We start from the raw sequence: 26,793 nt of genomic DNA, 5'->3' as shown, positions 1-26,793 counted from the left end.
TTCAGTGTAGCACAGTGTTTTTCTTGGCCCTTCTTACAGTTACACCATTTGTTCTAGTGTCCCTTGAAAAAGGTATGGCACCAGCCTGCAGATGGGTGAAGTCACACTAAACAGTAGAGCTGTTGTTTAGTCAAAACCAGACAAGAACTACATGCTGCTGAAATTCGAGTGTATGTACAGATGGCTGTAAGGGAGTACAGCCATTGTTGTGTACATTGAAAATAGATATAAGTAAGAAATTGGTATTTTGCCATTTACTAATGAAGATTCCATCTCGTATTAATCCAAACTGAAACAACATGCTTTCCTCAGCTAGTGTTCTGGAGAGGGAGAAGAGTTGGATTTTCTTTATTGTATTCAATTTCATTAATAAACTGAGCAAATGAACAAAACAAACTAAAGGTACTAACATTATACCCATTCGCTAGGGCAGCATGCCCACGCCAGAAGATAGGAAAACGAATCATCCACTCTACAGTCTGTGCACTAATTACTGTTACTGATGTCAACATTATTATTATAGTCATCTTCTGCAGCAGCTGCAGTACCACTTTGCCTGTCCATCTGCTTCCTTGTTTTGATTACTGCAGTCCAAGTATCATCCTAGGAAGCATAAGAGAGGAGGAGACCCAGCCTTTTTAAAGCACAAGTCCTTTAATAGCAAGGAAGCTACTTGCCTTTTTTTTTTTTTTTTAAACATTCTCTTTTTTTCCATTGGGGATTTTTTGTGTCTTTCTCTTCACAGATAGCACAGCCTGCATTTTTTCTAATTTTGTATTATGATCTCAAACATGTGCTTTCCGGCCTTCTAATTACCTGTTACCATAATAATATTTAGTAGTGTTGTATCATGTTGTATCCAAAAATGTAGTTTTAAAAACACTAACTAATTAATTAAAGGATTCACAAAAACTCTGTTTAAAAAAAAAAGGAAACAAAACAAAAATTCTGAGGCACAGAACTTGTAAATTTATAAATACTGGGGTTCAGCAGGAGGGCAATGACAACACTCGCATCTTTTCTACACTATGGTTTCTCTTACAGAATTCACTTCCAAATTTTTCCACCATTAGATGTGGCCAAGAGTTAAGTGACATACCCAGGCTTACATGAGTATCCTGGAAGAATCTGGAGGTTAAATTTACACTGCACTTTTTTCCACTCCTTCCCTTTGCAAATCTAGATTTTGGTATTTTTCCTTTGCCACGGTATGAAATGAATGCAATTTTGAAAAGAAATCATGCACTCGTAGTACATTGTAAAAACTGTTACATTTCATACTAGTAATGAACTATAGATTTATTCTTAATCTGTAAATATTAAAATTACAGATTTAATTTCCAAAAAAGATCTACAAGATATTTAAAGGAGAAATAAATTTCTTTTAAGACTGAATGGACATTTTTGTGGTTTTATCTAAGAAAAAAGGCCTTTAATGACTAGATTTTAGTTGAGAAAAAAGGCTGAAAGAACTCAGAATTCATTAAGTTCTGATTTCTAGTTTTGGGGAAAACAAATAGAGATTTAATTGTATACATTTTTTAAAAGGTAGGGTTATTGTTTTCATAATGTTGAGGGTAAAAATTAAAATTACAAATAAGATTTAAATAATGTAAAATTGATATTTTTGTTCACCTAATGACTGGTTATTTCTATCACTTCTTTCAACTGCATAATTCACCTTCAGAGAGCTAATAGGTTACTCCAGTTTATTCTGCTTTATTGCTTCTCTCTTTCAATGTGTAGTGACTAATCCTGCCTCAGCTGTTGTAATACCTAAACTACAATTGACTTCAGTGTAAGTTGCAGCAGAACATATCTTTCTGTGACAGCCACCTTCCTAATTAGAGATAAGAATCCCTCTAAGCCCCTTGCAAAAGAGTTGAAAATGATCTCTGATCCTCATCTATTTTGGGTCCTTCACTCCTACATAGGCATCAGCGAACAGTTCTGCAAAGCGAGAAGCAGCCTTAAAAGCAGCAAATCATTTTGTAGGAGGGTTTTGGGGTGGTCAATAGAAAGGGTGAGCTGGGGTCTCTCCGCTGGGCAGAAGAGTACTCCCTGTGAGAGGGCGGATCTGCCCTTGATCGCCTTTGATCTCCTGATGCCCTGCTTGTTAGCAGCTAAGGCACACTGCAAACCCTGTCATTTACGTAAGCCTCTGGGTAAAAAAGTGAGCTGAGAGTTGTAGAGAGTGTTATTATGTACTTCGTGGAGGGCTCTTATCATTGCCTCTCCTGATGAACGTTTGGTGAGTAAGCAGGCTATTTTGTTGAGTTGTCAACATTGGCAATATGAAGTGTTAACGGTACAGAAGGAAATGTCCTCATCATTACATAAGATAAAGAAAATAAAGGGAAAATATAGATGTTTGTTGCCCAAAGTGTACTTACAGTTCACCTTCTTATTTCTCCTCCCCATCCAAACTTGTTAAAAAATGTTGCTGCTTTGAAATTATTCACGTCTAACATCACATATTCACATTCAGTTGACCCAATTAAAAAATAATCCCAAGTGGAAAAAATTGAAAGATCATCTAATTACTGCCTTATGTGAGTTCAGAAAATAATCTTGTTTTCACCTATTACAAGTATGTGATTTATTTTCCAGTATTCTTTTGCAGAAGCAGAATTGAATTACTTGCGTATCATTTCTACTGTGGTTTCTGTTTATTATTTAAGCAATAACAAGGTACTTTGTGGAGATCTGAACACAGGTGAATGAGTAGGTTTTTGATCCCCAAAATACTGAAGATGCTCTTTATTTCAAACCTACAAATTGTCCTGCTGAATTCGGTTGCAAGATTTTTGAGGCCTCTCGTAAAAAACCAAAAAGGTCTTACCAGAGTTAAAGGTCCTGATTCTAGTTTTGGATGGATCAGTGTGTCCAGACAGCCATGCTAAAAGTAATTTGGTTCTAATTCAAATGGGAGGGTCAGAGCCTGTGCACTGGTTTTCTAATGACGCTGTGTTTTCTCTAGAACTTTAATTCCGTTTCTCTGACAGAAATGTGCAGCCGTAAATAAAGGGGATGGTGTGGAGGTTGCGTGAGTTAGTAGGTTATAATGACCTTTGTTCTTTTTCACTTCTGGTTTGGTGGGTTTTGTGCAAATTGCAGTTCGGTGATGACTGAAAATTATTAAGTCAATTGTTTTTCAGTCAGCTTGCTATTCGAAAAGAAATGCATTTACCATAAGTGCCACCTGTTATCATCGTTCTTGTCAGTCTTACCCGAACAGCTACAGGCTGAGTGGACGTGGTAACGAACCACCCTTTCTCCCTTGGATGGGATATGTAGTAGTCAAGGTGAAAGCGTAGTTCGAATTGCTGCTGTACATACTAAATCAGTTCTCTGGATAGAAGAAAGCTGTCAGGTCCCTTGGGTAGTTACTGGCTTTTGGAAACACGAAGTTCATTTACTTCCAGTTGATGCATATCTTGCAGGAATATGGGAGGATTAATTAATGTTTTAAGTAGTTTTGAAGATATAGGACATTGTTTAAGACCTAAGTATTTTTGTTCCTTACAAATTAGTTTTTCTGAGGAATCACTTAAGAATTCTAATATTCTAATAGGGAAAATGCAGAGTCTTAACTTTATTTTCTAGTTAAGAAGGTTCTATTTTTAAAAAAAAACAGGTTTTGTTTCTTTTGTCAGCTGCACAGAGAGACCTTTTTAAAATGTTGCACTACTGCTGGAAGTCTAGAAACTATTACACCTTGGGTATAAACTCAGTGTAATGAAATTCTATGCCCTGCAGCAAAACAAAAAAATCAAGGTAATTTTTAAAATCATGGTGTCATTTATTGACATCTGTTCATCTGCAATGTATAATGTAGACAACATTAGAAATTTAAATGCGCTGTTCTTTTAAGAAATTTAATCTCAACTACTTTGAGAAGATAGGAAAGGTTTATTGAAAACGCACTCGGAATTTGTCTGTTTCTTTACTGATTAATTGCACCACTGAGGATGATGGCTTTTTGTTCACAGTCTAACATTTGGCAGTTACGTTGCTATAGAAATAGTGCAAATAGATTTCCTTATTTCTGTCCCATAAGATCTTGCCATACAAAATCGTTAAATCATTTGCATTCTTGCTTTATTGGTGGAAAAAAATATTTAGGCTGTCCTTTAAATGTCTTCTGTTTTTAGAGCAACATTCGCAAGTCCCATATTTCTTTATGGCGGAGCCTTTGATTACAGATAGAAAATACTGTATGTATTAGTATGCAAAGCCTGATTTCAGGAGCCTGCAGCAACTAGCTGCATGGTAATATTCACTATATTGTTTTACATTTCAAAGAGGCTTCACAATAAAGATGTTTTTCACATTCTACTCAGAGTATCAAAATTTCTACAGGGAAAAATAAGTTGGAAGGGGATGTCATGAAGTGGGAGCCAGTTTAGAATCAGTGGGTCAGATTTGTTATTTGAATGTTAGAATAGCTATTTTAGACACACACAAATATGATAATTCACAGACGCGAAATTATACTCATTAAGTTCTAAACTTACAGTGTGGAGGAAATAGAGATATTTGTAAAAATAAATATATGTCTTCAGCATCTTCTTGCATTCTTGTCTAATACTGAATAAGGGGGTTACTTCCATTCTCGTTCCTTGAATTTAGATTTAATGTCAGATACTAAATAGTTATATTAAGAACAGAGCTCAAGAGATTTCATTTCAGTAATAGCAAAGTTAATTAGTAGTTTGGTATGTTTTTTAAAAATGAGGTAAGCTGTTCTGTTTTTATGTTTGAAGAGACTTTAAATCAGTTTTCCAGGCTGCAGCATTAATATTATTGTAGAGTAACAGTGAATACAGATCTTCAGGTATCTTTGCTCTTATGGTATTGGTATTCAGCCCACTATTGTTCAGTGGTTTATTAACTTACTAGTAGCTATTAGTGAAAATGGGTTATACTTCTTGAACTGTGAAATCAAGTCACTTTCATATGCATAAGTGGGAAGGGGTTTAGCACCTGGGTTCCATCAGCCTGTAGTTTTCTCTACCAAAGATAATCTTGTAATCCTGCAAACAGGCAACATTAATCTAAATTTCAAATCTATACAGCTGAGTAATAATGTCACTTCACACTATTAACAAGTCTGCATACATGCTATAATACAATGCACTAAAGATACAAAGACTACTGAAAAAAAGAATTTTTAATATGCAAGTATAAATGTTTTTTTTCCCCTGTTCATTCCATACCAATAACAGAATACTGATCTGAATCCCCTCCTTACCACCAGTCGTTGCATAGAAGATGGTTGAATCTGCAGTCTCGGTTGCACTGTGTGCTATAACAGTCCTCTTTTTGAAGTTCTGAAACTCAGCTTTTTATGAACACAGGGTTGCTCATGAATGGCCAGGCCCAGAGGGTGGTGATCAGTGGTGCACAGTCTAGCTGGGGGCCAGTAACTAGTGGTGTACCCCAGGGGTCAATACGGGGTCCAGTCCTGTTTAACACCTTCATTAATGATCTGGATGATGGGGCAGAGTGTACCCTCAGCAAGTTTGCTGATGACACAAAACTGGGAGGAGCGGCTGATGCTCCAGAGGGTCGTGCTGCCATCCAGAGGGACAGAAATGGAGAAGTGGGCTGACAGGAACCTCATGAAATTCAACAAGGAGAAGTGCAAAGTCCTGCACCTGGGGAGGAACAACCCCAGGCACCAGTACATGTTGGGGGCCACCCAGCTGGAAAACAGCTTGGCAGAAAAGGACCTGGGCGTCTTGGTGGACACCAGGTTGAACCATGGAAGTCAAACAGACTGCCTGCATCTGTTATTCTAATAAGGGTAAACTTTGTTGAATTATGGCTTACACTGATGATCTTTGTCCAGTTCATGTACACAATAAAGTGAGCCCTACTGCTGAGAAAATTCATTGCCATTTGTGGTCTAGCCTGCCGGACATATTTTGTCTGATTTATGTGTATAATTTCCATGAGCAAGTAATTCCTATGTGAATGGTATGTGTGACTGAGTACTGAATTTTTAAACAGTATGAAAAAGGGTAAAATTATAGTGGATGGGCCAGGCTGGAATCTGATTGTTGTGGTTTTCTATTTTACTCTACATAGATGCAGGTGGATTCCCTAGGAATAACATTTTCAGAAGTAGCTAATTGCTTATAGTCCATATGTCTTTCAAAAGCATCTTTCTATTGCCCTGGTTCTGGCCAGCTGTCCAGCAGGTCAGGACGGCAGAGGGTTGCCCTAATTTATGTTACTGGGCAGTTGTTCAGTTTGTTTCTGAAAGCAAAGAATTGACAAGAGGAAGACAGATCTAAGCTCTCTTGCACTGTCCAAGGAGTTGCATAGGGGCTACTAAATCGTTTGAGCGCCTGCTCAGCTGTATTCATAGAATTATAGAATAGTTTGGGTTGGAAGGGGCCTTTAAAGGTCATCTAGTCCAACCCCCCTGCCGTGGGCAGGGACATCTTCAACTAGATCAGGTTGCTCAGAGCCCCGTCCAACCTGACCTTGAATGTTTCCAGGGATGGGGCATCCACCACCTCGCTGGGCAACCTGTGCCAGTGTTTCACCACCCTCAGCCTAAAAAATTTCTTCCTTATACCTAGTCTAAATCTACCCCCCTTTAGTTTAAAGCCATTCCCCCTTGTCCTGTTGCAACAGGCCCTGCTAAAAAGTTTGTCCCCATCTTTTTTATAAGCCCCCTTTAAGTACTGGAAGGCTGCAATAAGGTCTCTCTGGAGCCTTCTCGTCTCCAGGCTGAACAACCCCAACTCTCTCAGCCTTTCTTCATAGGAGAGGTGTTCCATCCCCCTGATCATTTTCGTGGCCCTCTTCTGGACCCGCTCCAACAGGTCCATGTCTTTCTTATGCTGAGGGCTCCAGTATTAGTTCTGGGGAATAAAGTGGTCACTGGGCACAGGAACAGCAGTGACAGTATTTTTAATTCCCAGTTTGGGTTGGTAGATTATTAGTTTGTGTAAGTGTAGTTTAGGCATAGGAGCATTTTCACAGCAGATTTTTATGAAAAAATAGCAAGTTCTGTGGCTGATCTTAACCTCCCAACTATTTTGTAGTGGTGCAAAGTATGATTTATGTGCAGATTTTCTCTGCTGTGAGATCAAAATAAAGCTGCAAACAGATAGTACCATCAATTCAAAAATGCTGAGTTAAATGGATCTGCTTTTGGGGGAAAATCCTGTTTTGCCATTATAGTCCTACAGTTGCTTGCAATTAATCTTCATTGATTTAATTCAGTTGTATTCCATGATGGGGAAAATATGTGTATGTCAACCTGGATCTTACCTGTCCTGAGTTTTAGGTACCATCAATTACAGTTAAGGTTCTTTTGCTGAAGAAAGAACATATTGCATGAAAAGAGGAAATAGCATTCTATTATATGCTTGTTGTGGTTTAACCTCAGTCAGCAACTGAGTACCACACAGCCGCTCGCTCGCTACTCCTCCCCCCCCGCCCCCCCCCCGGTGGGATGGGGGAGAGAATCGGAGGGGTAAAAGTGAGAAAACTCATGGGTTGAGATAAAGACAGTTTAATAGGTAAAGCAAAAGCCGCGCATGCAAGCAAAGCAAAACAAGGAATTCATTCACTCTTTCCATCGGCAGGCAGGTGTTCAGCCATCTCCAGGAAAGCAGGGCTCCATCACGCATAACGGTTACTTGGGAAGACAAACGCCATCACTCCGAACGTCCCCCCCTTCCTTCTTCTTCCCCCAGCTTTATATGCTGAGCATGACGTCACATGGTATGGAATATCCCTTTGGTCGGTTTGGGTCAGCTGTCCTGGCTGTGCCCCCTCCCAGCTTCTTGTGCACCTCCAGCCTTCTCAGTCGGTAGAGCACGGGAAGCTGAAAAGTCCTTGACTAGTGTAAGCACTGCTCAGCAACAACTAAAACATCAGTGTGTTATCAACATTGTTCTCACCCTAAATCCAAAACACAGCACTGTACCAGCTACTAGGAAGGAAATTAACTCTATCCCTGCCGAAACCAGGACAATGCTAAAGTGTAATAATTTCCTTCTGAGACTTAAAATTATGTAGGGATGTTTTATGTAGGATTTCTATATATGCAGTATCCACCTGAAACAGTTTTGCCCCAGATAACAGTACCAGACCTCTTAACTTCCAAAGGTTTATGTGTTCTCTGCATTATTAAACACACACTGATGGGGCGGAAATAGGACAGAACGGTGACCTTCTTCCAGTGTTGTTGGTTATGGAATAGGAAGCTGTTGGAAAATGATTGCAATAGAGCTGAAAAGATAATCGGATGCAGTTCATTACTCATCTTGTCAGCTGCTCCTGCTACAAGGGATTGTATCACAAGATGTTAATCTGCTTGTGACTAGATTTCAAAGCAAGCATTTTTATTTTGGAGGGGGTGTAAGTAATTTAACATCTTTCAATTTTATTTCATTTTCAGAAGCAAGAGAAATGGAAAATTCCCAATTTAAAGTCTTAGAATATTAATTGATAAAAATATTAGTACATCCTTGTGGGTTCTGTTACAAAAATATGTTGATATGCTGCAAAAAGCTATTTAATTGCAGAAGTTGTTCTTTTTAAGCTAATGATGAGGTAGTGTATTGCTTGAATAGTGGAAGTTAGTCTGCTAGCACACTTCAGTGTGTTCTGCAAGACAACAAGTATAGACACAAGACAGATTTGCACCGAAAAGAATCCCTTCTACACATTGAATCACTAACATGGATGTACCTAGTGCTCCCATACATTGTCTACCAGTAAGGATATTTGGTGTAGGTGTAGAGGAGGACCAAATTAATTACTTACACTCTGCAGATGGGAAGATGACAAGAATGCAGTTTTAGCTAGATGACATTTTCTGAAAGTGAAAGGCCCAAAAGAGCAGTTACTTTCTGATACTGTGGGATGTTGCTCACAGGGCTATATGAAGTATAGGGGAAGGCTTATAAACTTTCCATTACAGTAAGATGAGCCAGCAGATTTGCTGTGTACATTTCAGGCAAGCAGTACTGCCCCTTCCTCTTCCACCCTCATCCTGCCTGTCTTCTTAAGTCCTTGAAGAAGTTGTCCAGTACAAGGAGAGGGACATTCCTTTAATTTCCTGCTACGCTGGAGAAACACACTCCTTTTGCTACCCTTTTTTGTGTCATTTTCTAGTATTGATTATTGTCAAATGGAATTGCATATTATATTTTAAATAGTTAAATTAAAATTTCCATTGTGACCTACAGGCACAGATGTAATCTCTATTAGAATACATTAAAAAATAAGCAGTGAGATACTTAAAAGTACTTAAAAAAATAATATATTGAGTTAATGTGTAAGCAAAAGAAATTACAGGTTTAAACAAAATAAATAATGGCACTTTTTACTCCAGCAGGATCATCTAATGCTAATGCCTTGCTGTATTCCAATTTTGGTAGCTACAGTCAACCCACTTAAATACCCCTTGGTGTATGTGTAGGCAACAGTATTCTCTAGTTCCTGCCACAAACTCTTACATGGTCTTTTGTGTGCTATTAATCAGCAGCTATATTTCACCTCCAGAGTGACAGCATCTCAACACTGGACAATGTGAAATACCATATCTTACATTATAGAAGCAACCAGTCATGACTCTGTAGGTTGTGTTTTTAGTTGGTCCAAAACCGGGCCATTAATCATTTTTTCCCCTGAACATTTTTGACTGAGTAGTCAATCAGTATGAAATGCTATTTGAATTTTCCATGTAGCTTTTCCCCTCTGTTTCTCCTCATACATAATACAGTTGGTTAGCCGAGACATGAGCGCCTTCTTCACTACAAAATTCTGATACAGTTAATGAACACCATTTGCCCAGGTCAGAAGACACAAGCTAATGGACAGAGGCTTGACTGGTACAGCTGTGGCTACTATGCAGATGTTTACATGAGTACATATGTATGTATGTCTGACTTTATATTATATATCTGTTTATATAGGAACATGCAAAAGTTACATATTTTCACAAAAACATTAAATGTCATCACACGTATGTTACTGTTATTTGTCACCATGTTGAATCTGACAATTAAGATAGAAATGTCGATGTGGAAGGACTACGTACAAGTTTGTTTTCAAGACCCTTTAATTATTGCATCTTCTGCTGAGACTATGACAGAGGTGTAGATGCTGGTTACAGTAATGAAAAAAAAGTTGTTTGAAAGTGTTCTGTAAGTATTTTTCCACCTCCATTAGATTATTTAGAAATTGAATTGAGTTACAATGCTGAATAGGCAAACATTGTTCCAGGTTGGGATAGAGAATATGAAAGGTAATTAATTTACTCTATAGTTGATGTGGAAGGCCATTTGTTTTATAGTAATTTTCGTGTTTTAAATGTGAAACGAAGAACTGAGTAATTTCACATTTATGCTATAGTAATAAATTTACCCAAAACTCGAAGATATTTTATGCAGTGTACCTTCTGAATCATTGCCTAATATTATAATTTTACTTTGCCCATTTATGAAAATCAAGTACAATTTTACAGAAAATACAAACATAGCTATAAAATATGTTACTTCAGTTTCTAAATCCATCAGTGTCCTCAAGCAGTCAAAAATGAGATTCCATCATCCCAGTTTATTTTAGTATTCTATGTTAATTCTCATACATTTTACAAGTATGAGTCCAACAGCATAAAAGATGTTCTCTCTCAATTCTTAACACATGACCCATAAATTTTATCATTCTTTGAATATCTTTAGAGATAAGGGGTAGGGTTGGATGAATTCCTCGTCTAATCTCGGAATTTGTGAAAGCATTCTATCTGATAATCCCTTTTTTTTTTTTTTTTTTTTTTTTTAATTTTTAGATGTCTTAGTGTACCTTTGAGTGGTTTTCAGGTTTTATATCAATTCTTTAAGATGATAGTTTTGGAACTGAAACTTGAGCTTGAACTTGCAGTCTTTCAATGACCAGATCTTCAAGTGGGATACAGTGGTACCCTGTTAATGGATGACATTCTAAACACCTTCATTGCTTTGCATATTATTGCCAATGCAAGTGAATAGAGTGCGTTCTTTCTTCCTTTCACATCTTAAGTAGTAATTCAATTTGGAGTAGCTGGACTTTTATACTTGATAGCTAATCCCCTCCTTTTTGTGGTGCTGGGAAGTGCAGAAGTGGAACTGACACTTTAAAAGGGCTTGTGTTATTAACAAGAACTAGGGTTGGTTGTTTGGGTTTTGGCTTTTTTTTTTCATTTTTCTCATAGTGAAGTCACTGGCAGTGCCACAAGGAAAGCTGAGAAAATGCATCCCTCTTCGACAGCAATTTCAGCGTTGAGCCCTTTGCTTAAACCCGTCTTTAGCTGTGAATGTTGTGCTTTGATTTAAAACCTTGGATGTTTCAGAGTGAGTCAGGATAGAAAGAGCCAAGTGCCAGCACAGGATCCTTAGAATTGCTGACATTTGTTATCGCTGCTGGCTGTTTCACTTTTTCATTCTGAGCACTTTTTGCTGATTATCATTGCTATAGTGATTTGGTCAAACTGGTTAATTTATACAGTAGGGTCAATACATTGCGTGTATACCATGCAATGAAGAAAACCGTTCTGTCCAGAGTGAGCTTCCCCTTCCCATGAAAACACTGGGCAGCCTTCCAAGTATCTAACTACTGGGCAGGGCAGGATACCCATCGTCATGTCTTGTAATTTCTTCTACCTCAAACACACAGACAGGAAGAAAGCAAAAGAGAGAAAACAAAATAATGCTTTAATGCTTGAGCATAAGTGCGAGATGTTGGGGGGAGTAAGGAAACAGCCTGCTATTTCTTACATGTCCATTTTGCGAGACTACGCTACCTTGTTTTTCCACTTCGGACAGCAAGCCCTGTTGACACAAGGTGGTGAAGAGTCAGCTGTGAGGTTCACTGTATTTTCACGTGTTCTATGTTTTTAGAAACAGGAAACTGTTCCGTGTGAAGCAGAGCAGCGTGCAATGGTTTTGGTCCCTGGTTGGTGTTTGCAAGCATGTTGTAATGACAGTAACAATAATTGCTGTGATGTAGTCAGCATGAGAACCCCCACGGAATGAGAAGGTCACCACAATGCAAAGAGATTTTCTAACACAGCTCCTGAGGTGTACACTCATGCCCCTAGAGAGCTGGGAGCATTTCTCTCAGACTTGAAGGAAAATATTCCATTTGAGGGAAGACTGAAGCTTTTATTTTTGTTTTCTCCAATATTTTTTTTCTACCTTTAAACTTGAGGAAAACTTCTCAGACTTCATTTACTTATTTTTTATTCTCAGTGATGGTAGAACAGCTTTGACTGGGAGCATTTGCATTGTTTAAGATTCTTTGAAAAGAGTATGGTTTGAAACTTGTATTTCTTTTGTCCCTTGCTATCAGGATGGCCAGTCTGATATTTTATACAAATTTTGGACTGCAGTAACTCAGACACTTTCCTCTCAGTTTCAGTCAGCAACAGACTGTAAGTATTCAGTATCAATTATTTGTAATGTGTTTTATAGTTATTTTGAATCTCTCATTTCAATAAACCCTTTGCTCATCATCTCCTCTACTAGAACTATAGCAGTGGTTCACTCAGTGTGGGGTCTGTGAATATAAAACTTCTTGGGTTTGTAACCAAAAAGGGTGATCCTCCTAAGCTATGGTTGAATTTTCAGAAAGAAATATTTTCTGCTTCATTAAGTAGTCATTATCTAATAACAAAAACTTATTTTTGCAACTGTGTGTGGAGGTAAAAATGTTTGGAATGGTACATTATACTTTCCAAAATGAATGGGTTTGCCAAATTCAAAAATAGTAATTTGATTTTAAAGAGCAGTTCTTACAGTCTTTTCTTGTTAAACACTGATTAGTTGTAAAAATCTGATTTTAGCCATTTTTTGGATACCTTTATAAATAGGGGTTGAGTTTCTTCAAAATTGTGTCTTGTCTAAATATAGATAAATGGCTGGTGTTCCGACTATACACAATATTCTGTACACATGTAATACATAAGTGGCAGATACCATCAAGGAATATTAAATAAAAGTTATGTATAAACATAAGATAGTACTATTACCAGTACATGCTAATGCAGCATGTAATTGGATCATAAGCCCAGGTGAGTTTGGTGCTTTCATAAATATATCTTTCATGTTTGTATACAGTATATAAAGTTAATCTTTTGCACATACAGATAAAGTGCATAAGATTTGAGTTTATCTTTGTGATCTCAGCTATTGCATTGGCCCTTCAACATTTGGTCCTTCCAGGCTTTATAGCAGCAACATAATTTTGAGGAACTAGCTGGTTGATTCATGTTCAGTGGTTGCTACGTAACTAGATGATCCCAAAAGAAAATGTATTCATCTTGTGTTAAAACATATTAATTTTACTGTTTGCCTTACGCATTACTTTAACAGCAGTATGTACATACCCAGAATCACTCATGTTCAAACTGAACATGTGCTACTTGTTTTCAGCACTCGGTTTCAAGATTGTAAAATTGTGACATCAGTTAATGGGATCAATCAACATTTCAGAAGTAAGGGAACTCTTACATTTTGTCAGCAGTACTTTGTCTGACAATATTAAAAAATATTTTATTACTTACGGTAAACATTTTTTTATATAAACGTTTAGAGGGAGCGGTTGGATTTTTGAACTGTGAATGATGTTTTTACTTTGCTACAGCTGAGTTTTGGGGAAATAATGCTTACAGAGAGTAGACTTTTTCATTTAAGTGATGCATCTATATGAGAATGTTCATTTTTAACATATAAATTCTAAGTGATTGAATCCACTGACATCAGTCACAGACCTCTGGATCATATAGATCAGAGGAATACTAGACAATATCAGAAAAAGAGCGTAAAAATAGGAATTCATGGCAGTTTACAGAGTTTGATAATAGATCACGATCTGCTTTTGAGAGGTTGGGACAGTCTTTATAAATATAGCTTCGTGACCTAAAATAACTCTGTGTTTGATAATAAATGTGAATCCTCTGGTATTCAAAATTAGAATATATTTGAGTTGAAAGGATAGGCTGGGTGAAATGGAATGGTTCCAGGTGTCTGGAACCTGAAAAACCTACGAATGAATGGAACAGCGTTAATGTCCTAATGTAATGGGAAATCCATAAAGTATGAGTGATGTTAGATCAAGATTAACATAGTTGCTAAAACAGTTGTACATTTATTTCATTTCCTGTTACTTGTGGCAAGTCTTTCAAGGCTGAAAATAATGCTGATTTTCTGCTGGCTTTGTCATTATTTGACAAGTTTAGGAATTGCATTTTAAGGTACCTTGTTTTAAGAAGTGTGTGTAAAAGCATATGCTTCCCTCATCAAATTTCTAAGACTTTGGCTCATAGAAGTTATCTTTGTCTGTTTTAAACGGGTATCTTCAAAGTTGCACAGCCCCACACTTTTCCCCCATCAAGCTATTGTTCGAAAATCTCTAGATTTAGAGAGTTCTAATCACGCTTTGGACTTAAATGAAAGATAATAGTAATAATTAAGTTTGATACCAAACATTTCACGACCATGATTAGTATCTTTATTGTACAAAATAAGTTTTCCATGTCCAGCCTTCCAATTGTGGATTTTATGCTGGTGCTTTAGATATGTACCTTTGTCAACTGCGTTTAATGTGATAGCTCATGCCACTTTGAAATTAATTACAAATATTACATTATTAATATTAAAGATAGGATAACACTGTATATCATTCATTGATATAAATGCAAGGATACAGGTTGTTCATATGAATTAAATAATTAGTTTGAAGTTAGCAATGCCTATTGCTTACTGCTTTATTTTGCAGCCTCTATGTTTTTGAAACAAGCTTTTGAAGGAGAATACCCTAAATTACTGAGGCTTTATAATGACTTGTGGAAGCGCCTGCAACAATATAGTCAAAATATTCAGAGGAATTTTAACACAAGTGGAACTACTGATCTCCTTGCTGAACTACAGCAAATGGAAGAAGATACACAGGACATATTCATGCAAAAAAACCAAGATTATGAGTATGTATTATGAACTCTAAGGCAATAAAATGTAAAGCTTTGCACCCTGCAAGAAAACAGAATATTTTTAAGAACTTAGTGTTATTCACATTGTCAGCGGGAAAATTTTAAAGGCTTTTTTTTCCTTTTGCAGGTATTGCTTTAATACTATTTTAGAGCTGTAGGATTTTCATCGGGTTATATAATGAACAGTGTTGGATTGTCTTGTCTTTCACAAAGTCCCTGACTTTGGAACTAGTTTTATCTTTTTGTCTCTTCGGGTGAAAAAAAAAGGCAGAATGATGAAAATTCAGTTTTGTGTGTGTTGCGATTACAGCAGTAGCTTTCTCTTAATGATACTGCAATCACTGGAGTGTGACAAATGCTCAGTTTGTTACGATTCACAGTTTTTATGTTTATACATTGTAGAATAAACATGATCTGAGTGGTGGATATCAGAAAGATCAAACTGAAATAGGCTCATCAAGTCTATTAGGACTTATAGAATCATAGAATCATAGAATCATTGAGGTTGGAAAAGACCTCTAAGATCATCGAGTCCAACCGTCAACCCAACACCACCATGCCCACTAAACCATGTCCCTAAGCGCCTCATCTACACGTCTTTTAAATACCTGTGTAAGATAAAATGAATATTTTATGTGAGGTTTGCCTTGGCTTAAATATGTTCCTGAGACTTATAATTGACTTCAATGAAAGCAAAGTAAAGAGTTCACCAAACTTCTGAAGATGAGGTAAAATGTTTGAGAGCTACTGCTTACTCATTTTCACAAATAGAAATACTAGACACTGAAGCTTATTAAAGGTAAATTTAAGAAGAGTCTGTCTATTTGAAGCTTTCTGTACGCATATGTATACCAGGAGATACTTTTTTTTTTTAATGTATCATTGAGTACAAGCTGTCTGCTAATGAAATACGTGAATATAAAAAGGTCTTTCATTGCAGTTCTGCATAGCTTGCTGATATTTTGCAGGTGTTTTTGGCACTGTTTGTCTCAAAGAACACCTTGAATTAGGGATTCCACGTAGGTCTTACAGAAAGTGCTAAGAACTGTACTGAACTACACAGAATGGCTCCCTGACTAGTTACATGGTTCAGGTGAAAAGCAAGGTGTTATACACTATTCAGATCTTTTCAAGCGCATATGTTTAAAGAGCAGAAAGAAAAACGAGGTTCAATACTGCGAAGTTTGTATGGTCTGGAAAGATTCAATGCTATTGTGTATTTTCATTTAAAAGGTAGTAATTTTGTCTTACACCCACAGTCCAGAAAAGGCCTTGAAAGATTCACTGCAACAATATGAAGCTGCTTATTTGTCAAAATCTTTATCTCGACTCTTTGACCCCATCAATCTTGTCTTCCCTCCTGGAGGTCGGAATCCTCCTTCTTCTGACGAGCTTGACAGCATCATTAAAACTATAGCCAGGTATGCACGTATAATACATTGCAAAATGTAATCTTCAACATATTTTTTCTCATAAGTTACAATTTTAGAAATGAGACTTCCTTAGCAGTAAAAGGTTGATTACTCTTTAGTTATAAAACTGGTTAGTGTAAAAATTAAGTCAGGATTTACAATAGACTAGACTAGACTAGAATATTTCAGTTGGAAGGGACCTATAGCGATGTCATGGTTTAACCTCAGTTGGCAACTAAGCACCACACAGCCGCTCGCTCACTCCCCGCCCCCCTGGTGGGATGGGGGAGAGAATTGGAAAAGTAGAAGTGAGAAAACTCGTGGGTTGAGATAAAAACAGTTTAATAATTGAAATAAAATAAAATAAAATAATAATAATAATAATATACAAAGCAAGTGATGCACAATGCAATTGCTCACCACCCGCCGACCGATGCCCAGCCAGTCCCCGAGCAGCGGCCCCCCCGGCCAGCTTTCCCCAGTTTATGTACTCAGCATGACGTCACATGGTATGGAATGTCCCTGTGGCCAGTTTGGGTCAGCTGTCCTGGCTGTGCCCCCTCCCAGCTTCTTGTGCACCTCCAGCCTTCTCAGTCGGTAGAGCATGGGAAGCTGAAAAGTCCTTGACTAGTGTAAGCACTGCTCAGCAACGACTAAAACGTCAGTGTGTTATCAACATTGTTCTCACCCTAAATCCAAAACACAGCACTGTACCAGCTACTAGGAAGGAAATTAACTCTATCCCTGCCGAAACCAGGACAAGTGATCATCTAGTCCAACTGCCTGACCACTTCAGGGCTAACCAAAAGTTAAAGCATGTTATTAAGGGCATTGTCCAAATGCCTCTTAAACACTGACAGGCTTGGGGCATCGGCCACCTCTCTAGGAAGCCTGTTCCAGTGTTTGACCACCCTCTCAGTAAAGAAATGCTTCCTCACGTCCAGTCTGAATCTCACCTGGTGCAGCTTGGAACCATTCCCACACATCCTATCCCTGGATCCCAGGGAGAAGAGCTCAGCACCTCCCTCTCCACTTCCCCTCTTCAGGAAGCTGTAGAGAGCAATGAGGTCGCCCCTCAGCCTCCTTTTCTCCAAGCCCAAAGTCCTTAGCTGCTCCTCACAGGACATGCCTTCCAGCCCTTTCACCAGCTTTGTTACCCTCCTCTGGACACATTCGAGTAACTTAACATCCTTCTTAAGTTGTGGGACCCAGAACTGCACACAGTACTCCAGGTGAGGCCGCACCAACGCTGAATACAGCGGAATAATAACCTCATTATTATTTATAATTTTTTATAAATGTTATTATTTATTATTTATTTTCTGTAATTTTTTTTTCTGGAATAACTGAAATTTTAATTTAAGTTTTACTGTTTAAGCTTATAAAACATCAGGAAGAGAAACTTCACATACATTGTGTCTGATATCTTAATTATTCTGACTGTGTCAAAGGGAAGATGATAGTTGCTTGGCTGCGAGTGATTAATACCTGATGTAAATATTCTGTTAGTGTGAAACAGCAAGATAATAGATAAAGACAACTATTCCAGGTATAATTTGTAAAATGAGATGCTTAAATTGCCAATGGTGTATTTTCCTTCATAAGGTTTTGGTAAGGACTACTCTGTTTAATACAGTCTGAAAATGATGGGTGGTATTCACAGTAAGTGTATGTGAGTGTGTGTGTGTATGTAATATTAGATACTGACACTGTACTTGTGACTGGGAGTTGCAGATGCTCAGAACAAGCCTATTGGTGTGGTTGTTGATGTTATTTTGCTCCTTGCAGAGGGGAAGGGAGAATGACATGAAAATTATGAAATTTCAACTGAGTTTTCCAGAGTGACCTCTAGCTAATGATGTTTGGGTCCCTGCAGAGTTCTCGGTGAAGGTTATTCCTATGTCAGGGTGCCTAGTGTCTCTCCAGTTCTTGGGAGAGGTTAATCTCATCCCTAGCAATGTGATGGTCCTTGTCCTTGTCTGTTTTCAGTAGAGAATTTATGAATGCAGCCCCAACGGATGGAGATCTAGGGGGTTCCATGAACAAGAAATACTGGCAGTGATTTAGAAGTCTTTTCCTTCTTCCGTTTGTTCCCTCTCATTCCTTTGGGGCCTCTGTTACTATAAAGGATTGCCTAAAACACAGCTTATTAGTTGTGTCAAGCTAAGGCGTCCCCTGGGTATTTCTGCACAGCTCATGTAATTCCAGAGTTGAATGACTGTGTATTCACCTGTAATGTTTGAAGGCTGCTGCCAAAGCTTGAATGTAGTTAATTGCAGTCAATATTTTTGAATGGCTTACTAATAGTGATTTCATACTGAAGTGTCATTCCTAAACTTCGCTCATTTTTACTAGAATAGAAACACTGCACATAAAATTCCCAAATGACTTGTTAAATTGTAAACTGAATTACAGTGCTTAGAAAGACTTGGTTGTATGTGTTACTCTCTCTAAATTGACATGACATGTAACTACGTATTCATAGTTAATTCTTTATCAATTAAGTACAGCACTGTTTAGTTGTTAATTAAGATTTGTAATCTTTGCTTCCAGTGAGCTAAATGTGGCTGCTGTTGATCCAGACCTGAGTTTAGCTGTGGCAAAAAACGTGGCAAAGACCATTCAGCTCTATGGTGTAAAGTCTGAGCAGCTTGTAAGTAATTTTAAATTTCTAAAAACTTACGTTTTTCTATGTACAATGTTCTGGTTTTTGTAGATTTACAACATAACAGTAAAGCAATCTAGATAGACAAAACCTTCGAATTGGCTTTCCATTGTGTTTGGAAACATTTTCAGTTAAATTCTGCGTTCAGATAAACATGGTCTATTGGTAACAGTAAAATTTGTCCGTGTAACTCCAAATTGAATTTGCCAACTTAATTCAAAAAAATAAAGTTGTAGTTGTTGTTAAGTAAAATTAAAACAATTCAATTCAGTTTAATATTTACCACATTTGATATTCCATCAGTTACATGATATATCGTCCTTATGGTATTAAAATCTGGACTATTCAAATATATTTTTTCACAATTTGCAACAAAATTTGGGCATTTTTTCCATATATTTATTATTTGCCATATATTTAACTGACCCTTGATTTGTTTGCATTTGTCAAATGCTTCCAGTCATTTGCCATGCACTGTTGTCTAGTGTTAAACTGAATAGCGGAAGGATCCCCAAAGCCTTATCCTTTGGGCAAGGATCCCCAAAAAGCCAATGGATAGTACAGTGAATGTCGTCGTCATATGAAAAAATAATTTTTAAGATCAATAATTTTTAAGATCAACTTTCTCACGAAGTCTGTTGCTGAAATTTTAATGCTTTTCTTATGAAGAGATGAAAAATAATTTTTGCAATATGCAGACCCACAAGAAATGACTAACTACTTGTATTTGTAAACAAGATTTTCACTTAAACAACATTAATTCTGAAAGCAAGCTCAGACTCCGGTGACATTCGTTTTCTATATGGTTCATTTAAATAGAGATAGTTGCTAACAATTTTTTGTAACAATTGGCTACAAAACATTGCAGCAATTAAGTTAGTATGGATTCTGTTTACCTTTTTGACACCTGCTGTCTCTGAATAGCTTTAAAAAAATTGAAATTCAATAACACATACCTTGTTTACTATGTCTGTTAGATGAATTGTATTGGAAGTTTGCAAACTAGTGTATGGAAGAGGAGTGTAGATGAAGCACTCATGAAGGCCATAAAGAATATTTAAAATTTTAAAATAAAAATATGTGTTTACATTATTTTGCTGTATATTTAGAGCATAGTGCTTAAGTTGGGTCTTCCTTTAAAGACACCGAATCATGGCTTCATAATTTCAGAGTGAAATTTGCTTATGAAAGAAATCAGAATTTTTAGTAGGTTGTTTAGTCATCATGAGTAAAAAATATTACACTTGTGTCTCTATTTATCGTGGAGTGTAGTGTCAAATAGTGGCATTCAACTGGAGAAAAAAAGATATATCATCTGTAACTGTGAAAGCACCAGGGTCTGTTGTGCTCATCATCTCTGTTAGAGTTTGAATCTGGCCAGTGGCTTGTTCGAAAGTGTACATCGTTTTGTGATCAGCCAGCTGGCAAATTCTTAAGAAACCCTGAAAAAAAGGATATGTAGAAATAAGCTGACAAGTACATGATTTGTGGCTTTGTATTAGCTGACCTTAAACTAAAGGAATGTAGGAGTAAAGAGGGAGTCTGAGCCCTTGAACTTCTTGAATTTGACAACTGAAAATAAAACCTGAAACTTTGAAAAACTAAGTGACAGGATTAGTCAAGCTGGCAGAATGAACGTGAATGTCCTTCAAGAATATACCTGCAAATTGTAAACCAATATCAACTATGTATCACACAGCTACATTTCTTTACTTTTTTTTTTCTTTCCTTACTGATATACATGTTACAAAATTAAAAACTGGAAGGGCTCAACACAGTTGCCAAGGCATAGGTGTATAGTGCCATCTTTAAAGTGCTAAAATATCATGCCTAGCCTCCAGCTGCCTCTCCAGAAGGGCATGGCTCTCCCACTTGTCCTGTGCCATGCTTGCCAGCCCTGTGAATATAATCTAGAACATCTTAACTTTTTTTTGTACCTATTTTTGGGCAGACAGATTGAGCCTGAAATGTGTACCATGTGTAGAACAGGAGCTATGTCAGACAGCACTGTTTCATTATGTTTTAGTGGTGTAGCCAAGAATGCAATCTTCATTCAATCTTGCAATCCAGCCTCCAACGATAGCTTTCTAAAGCTGAGAAGGGTGACCTTGTAACATTTCCGCTCAGATGCTTCATTTCTCATAGCTATAGCAGAGCAGTGCTAAAGATGGAAATTTAATTTCCTGGAGGAATTCACAATTGAGTTATCTTCCAAATTAAAAGTAAACAAAAGAATCTCAGAATTCTCAGTGAAGGAAGATTGGGGGGCGCTTTTAAGAGTCATTAGAAATTTTTTTTTTTTTAAATGTTGTTGTAATATTGCAGGTAGATTTGAATGGTGAAAAACTGAAATGTGCAGTCCTAAAAATGTTGAGACATTCTGATGTCAGGGTTTTTATTTATTCAATTTCACAAAAAAAGGAATTGCAATTCACTAAGATTTCATCACTGTTTCTCCAGTTAGCTTTAGATAGGGCAAATAACAAGAAGAATGTTATTTAAGACTCAAAGATTCTACCTTTGAGTAAAAGCAGCATCTAGCAATCTGTACGTATAGTACTAAAGCAAAAACAAGTAAGAAAAAATGGCCTCTTCCTGTGAATCCAAAACATTTGTTTGTGTTACTTGTGACTTCGTACGCTGCTGGCTTTTGCTTTTCAGCTTTCCCCATACCAAGGACTAGTTGTTGCTGTGCCTGAGACCTATTCTTGTATTAACCAGTTCAAATGATTTCAGAGAAGATACAAATAACCCTCTGCGAGCAGTAGGTAGATATTCTGCTGTTGGATGAATCTTTAGCTAACCCCTTGCTGATGCTTGATGTGGTTGGTGTATGCCATGAAGCGTTCAGAATTATTGTCCTAATTTCACTCAGTGTAATTGCAGATGTTCTTACTATACAGAGTTTGAAGGGATAATTATACATTGCACTAAATTTTAAAAGATATTTCTGTTAATTTAAGAGTATTACTTTTCAACTTCACCACCCATCCTGTGTTTTGTTAGGTGATGCTGAGGAAGGGTGCTTGGTATATTTTCTCTGTGCCGTTATTATTTTGTCTCTTCTTACTCACATTTTCCCTAAATCAGGCAGCCCAAACATCTTCATAATGATTACAGACACTGCGAGATTTCCGTTGAGTCACCATTTCTACATCCTTCTCATTCCAGCTTGGAAGAGAGATTAACAAATCTGATCATCGTGTTTTGGATAAGAGGAAAATTTTCCTCTTGTGCATTTGCACATTGTAATCCATTGCTTACTTACATAATGGCTGCTTACTGAGCCAGATTTTGTTCACTAGCCACTTTTTCATACAAGTGAGGTAGCCCAGATAAAAAAGAACACTAACTTTTCTCCTTAAGAGTTTTCCAGAGTGATCATCCATAACCATTTGCAAATACCTTAAGTTACCCATCTTGACATGTTGTGCTCTTGTTTAACTGGCCACATAAGGAAAATTAGCTCTTTCATCAAATGCTGACAATAAGTACAGTGAAGGGAAGAGATTCACAAGAAACCAGTAAGTTGCATTTCCTGAAAACAAAGAAAAAGTTGAGTAATTTGGGGTTTTTTTGAGAATCCATGCTGCTTAACAAAAGATAGGAGCTCTATCTATTTCTCTGCCTCCTAGAGAAATTTTTACCCATTTGTATAACTGATAGTTGAGAAGAGACGTAAAAGAGAGCTTATAGCTCACCAACATTTTCATTAGATGCCTTTGACATGGCAGCAGTAATTGCATAGCAGGATCCTCTAGGGCAGTGGTCTCTAAACTTTTTAGGTCATGCATCCCTATCAGTAAAAACTTTTTGAGCATGCACCCCCATTATATGTATATTTATTTATTTATAAATTATGTACATGTACTATTGAAGTTCTGGTATTTTCTTCCTGCACCCCAGTGGATTGTCTTGCATAACCCCTGTGGTGCACGCACCCCACTTTGAAGACCGCTGCTCTAGGGTAATACTCTGCAGTAATCTTCCATAATAAGAAGTGAACAGATTTTGGCTGTCCATTTTTGGAAAAGATGCCTGATTGATTGCAGAAGTCTTTTAAATTCATGTTTGATTTTGTTCATATGCTACTTTAAATCAGATTTCTCATTTATGTCTATAAAAATGAAAATGACAGTCACCTGTCGATTGGAAGTGAGACAAAACTGTATTTCCCCAGTTGATTACCTGTAATTTTGTCATTTACTGAGCTGAATTTTAAATGTGCTTGAAATGTGATTTCTCTCATAATTAAAAATCTCTTTGTTGCAACTTTGCAATCACTATGTTTTGGTTTGCCTGGTGATAGAGCTGTTCCTCTTACTGATACTTAGAACTGGATGTCTTGCGGCGAGAAGTCATGAAACATTGAGGGTTAAAAGCTCTGAAAGTTTACAAGACATGTACTGTTGCCAGCAAACAGAAAAATAAATTGCAAGATCCATTGTCCTTATAGAGATTGAAGATGGAAGAGCCCTATTTGGTCATCTAGTCTATTCCCTTCCCAGCACAGGACTATTTCAAACAATATTTATTGTTGGGGTTTTTGTTACATTCTTTCTGCTTTTAGAGTGATGATTTCAGTTACCTCATATATTGTGAGTAGAAATTTAAGTACTGTATGTTCTCTTACTTTTGTGCTATTTCTATTCAGCTTGGCATGTGGGTGGATTGAAATACACTAACACACCCACCAAGTGCACATAGATGAAATGTGTTGTGCTGTGAACATGAAAATGCAGTTGTTTAGGGAAGATGCGATTCTCCCACTTTTTGAACCTGGAGACCTCTACTAGTTTCCTCCCTAGAGTTACAGTCATCCCGTCAGACTATCTTTATTAATTGCAATCAGAGTCCCACAGCAATCCTTCCTGTCTTGTCTTGTGGAGGCAGTGTCTTGCTGCCTCCTCCCACCATAAGGCATCACTGTCAGAGACAAAGTGGCCAATAAACAAGCAAAGAGTAATTTGCAGAGGCAGGATTGTAAAAATCAGGTTGCCCACTTGCTTTTCAGAGCAGGTGGGGGTGATGATGCTGGCAACTTCTGGTGGATCAAACTATCTTAAAAAACATTTTTATATGTGGATATGTAATGGTATGCTTACGGCAAACACAAACTCGCTCTGCTGTGCTCCCAGATGGCAGGGCACATTTTAGCTCTGCTCCAAGCCAGGGTGACCAGCTCAGCCTTGGCATCTTGCTGAGTGCAACACTCATTCAGCCTGGAGCACAAGCAGAGCAAGTTCATGTCTGCTTGAAGTACAGGCAAAGCAAGAATCTGCATGGCCATATTACACTAGGCAGATTTATCCTAAGGTTAGGGTAGATAAGGCTAAAATCAGTGGGAGCTGTGATTGCCTATACTTGGAGAGGTTCCTAAATATGGAATATTGTATTTTATGGGGTAATATGTTTCAAAAAAGTTTGTCTAAAAAAAGGGATCCTTCCAACAGACAACAGGCTGCAGGCAGATGATATAATGGAGATCTTTCCCACTGTCAGACTTGTAAGCAGTCATAAAGAGGAAGCACTCAGAAGATGGAGAAGGAGAGTGGGTGTAATGAGGGAGGAAGGAAATAGAGAATTTGAATCGCTTTTTTATTCCCTTAACTAAATGTGGTTGGACTTGTGTCATACATCTTACAAAAGTTGATGAATGAGGTGGAGGCCCGAAATACAGGCTGTGGGCAGTGCTCTGGGAGAGCTACTAATCTATCCTTTGCCCACAGCTCATGGTAGAGGCTTGGCTTCTCATCAGGATTTTACCCTGGGCAATGGTTGTGGGATTTTCTGATTATCAGATTTGCCTAGTATAAGCCACTTGGAAATTTTTAAGCACTGTACAGAGAGCACAGTCCTTCCTGGCGTTTTGAAGAATTCTTCCCTGACCTTCTTAAGAAAACATAAGGTGACACTTGGTGTATTTTATATATTTCAAAGTTAAAATGCTAAAGACCCAGTAATAGAAGTGAATTTTGAGATTAAACATTAAAGAGAAGACGTAAGTGCTTCAAAAATTAGAGTCCTCGCACCAAGGTTCAAATAGTTGTCCCATATCCTCAAAGGGCAGGACATTGATTCACATATTGAAGACCTCTGGTACTGGACGTGCCAAAAGGCAAAATGAGAGAAAACTTGCTGTTCTGATCCCAAAAGCAATGGACCACTGTACACTTGGGATACGAAGAAATTTGTATGGATCTTCTTTGGTGAATGAGGTTTTTAGATTCTGGGTTGTTTTGAGGGAAAAGTCAGCATCAACTGATACCTGTGATAGAGAGTAGGCAGCCTTTTTCTCACTATCCTGGATCTCAGTAGTATATTGAGATTTATTTACATTTACTTAAGTAAATATCTGAGTTATGTAGTGTTATACATGGTTTTAGAACGTGCGCCAGTCGCAGAGTACTAGGGCAGTAATAGGAGCAGTAATATGCGGGTACTCAGCCAAGTACAAAAAGGGTCTTGGGAAGTAACTGGGAAGCTTTGATTTAGCCTGGTATTGTTTTTCAATGCAATGGTGAAACTGGATTTCAGATGTTGTAAAACAATTCTGAATATTTAATTGCATTAATGTTTAAATGTAAAGTGACTCTGACATAAAAATTCTATGATTAAAACTAAGATACATTATTTCTAAACTTCATTTGTTCTGAGGGTTTACTGAGATCTACTTTTCGATTAACTGGTACTAAATAGTGTAACTGGGCCTGTGTTATTGTAAAGTATTATCTGTCATAATAATGAGTAATGTACTTGATGACAGATGTTTTTAGCACATTATTGTTTAAGAAAGTAAATACCAAAAAAGAGCATAAGAAGTAGAAAAACGTAGCAATTCATTGTTGTTTCAACCCCTCCTTCAGAGTCAAACGGTGATATATCCTGATCACTCACTGCTTGTCCCCAAATGGTCTGGATTTGCTTTTGAAACAGAGTATGGATGTGGAAAGAAAAACATATAACTGTCCTCAGAACAGTCAGTGTAAGTAAGTAAATGAGCTTGGTCTCATCTGTTTGAAGGCAAATTTGTATCATCGAGGCTTGTTCTGATTAGTGTTGGCTTCACTTCAAGGATCAGCAAAACATGTCTGTTTCTGCTGCAGAAAGCCTGTGTATTAAATTGCTCCACACTGTCACCCTGATGTTTATGTTAATGTCTGCCTCTCTCAGTTGAGAGTACAAGGTCAGTAAAGGTTTATGACTGACACTCAGGACTTAATTTGCCATCCTAGCTGTGAACTCTCTCAGTCTCCAACGTGGGGCCTAACAGTAATGTCTATACTAGTCAGTGAAAGGTGCCTGGGAACATTCCTGGGCACTGCGGCCAGCCGGCGCAGGACAGCCTGCCTCACGGCTGGTAAGGGCTCCCCTTCCCCAAAGCACGTGGCTGCCTGCCAGCGCCCTTTCGGGGATAGTCTCTGCAATATTGCCTCTCCTGAGCAGTGGCTGGTGATTATTTGGGAGAGTAGTTGTTGGCCTAGGCCAAAAACTTGCTAATGACTGTCCTAACAGTTTAGCAGTACAGATGATCACATGCCAGATCCAGGAACCTTTTCTGGCACTGTTTAATTTACTGCTATGTGTGTAGCCAGTATGTGAATGAGACTGAATGAGAGCGACATGCAAAATCTGTTCAAGAGGAAGCTTAAAATGCTGACAGATTGGGGTAATTTTTTTCTTGCATCTGGAATTCATACTTTCTGACTTCTGATGTA

General features: G+C 37.7%; 1 protein-coding gene across 1 annotated transcript in view; it reads left to right on the top strand.

The window, feature by feature from the left end:
* Nucleotides 1-26,793, top strand: part of COG5 (component of oligomeric golgi complex 5) — a 193,272-nt gene that overhangs the window by 128,439 nt on the left and 38,040 nt on the right. The window contains exons 11-14 of the mRNA XM_076328661.1: nucleotides 12,361-12,442; nucleotides 14,788-14,992; nucleotides 16,258-16,419; nucleotides 18,964-19,063. Coding sequence (XP_076184776.1) covers nucleotides 12,361-12,442; nucleotides 14,788-14,992; nucleotides 16,258-16,419; nucleotides 18,964-19,063 — 549 coding nt within the window. The remainder of the gene's footprint in view (nucleotides 1-12,360; nucleotides 12,443-14,787; nucleotides 14,993-16,257; nucleotides 16,420-18,963; nucleotides 19,064-26,793) is intronic.

This window comes from Aptenodytes patagonicus, chromosome 1, assembly GCF_965638725.1.
Source record: "Aptenodytes patagonicus chromosome 1, bAptPat1.pri.cur, whole genome shotgun sequence".
NCBI classification, from domain to species: Eukaryota; Metazoa; Chordata; class Aves; order Sphenisciformes; family Spheniscidae; genus Aptenodytes; species Aptenodytes patagonicus.
Note: the sequence above shows the minus strand (reverse complement) of the source record. Positions and strands in the feature narration are given on the sequence as shown.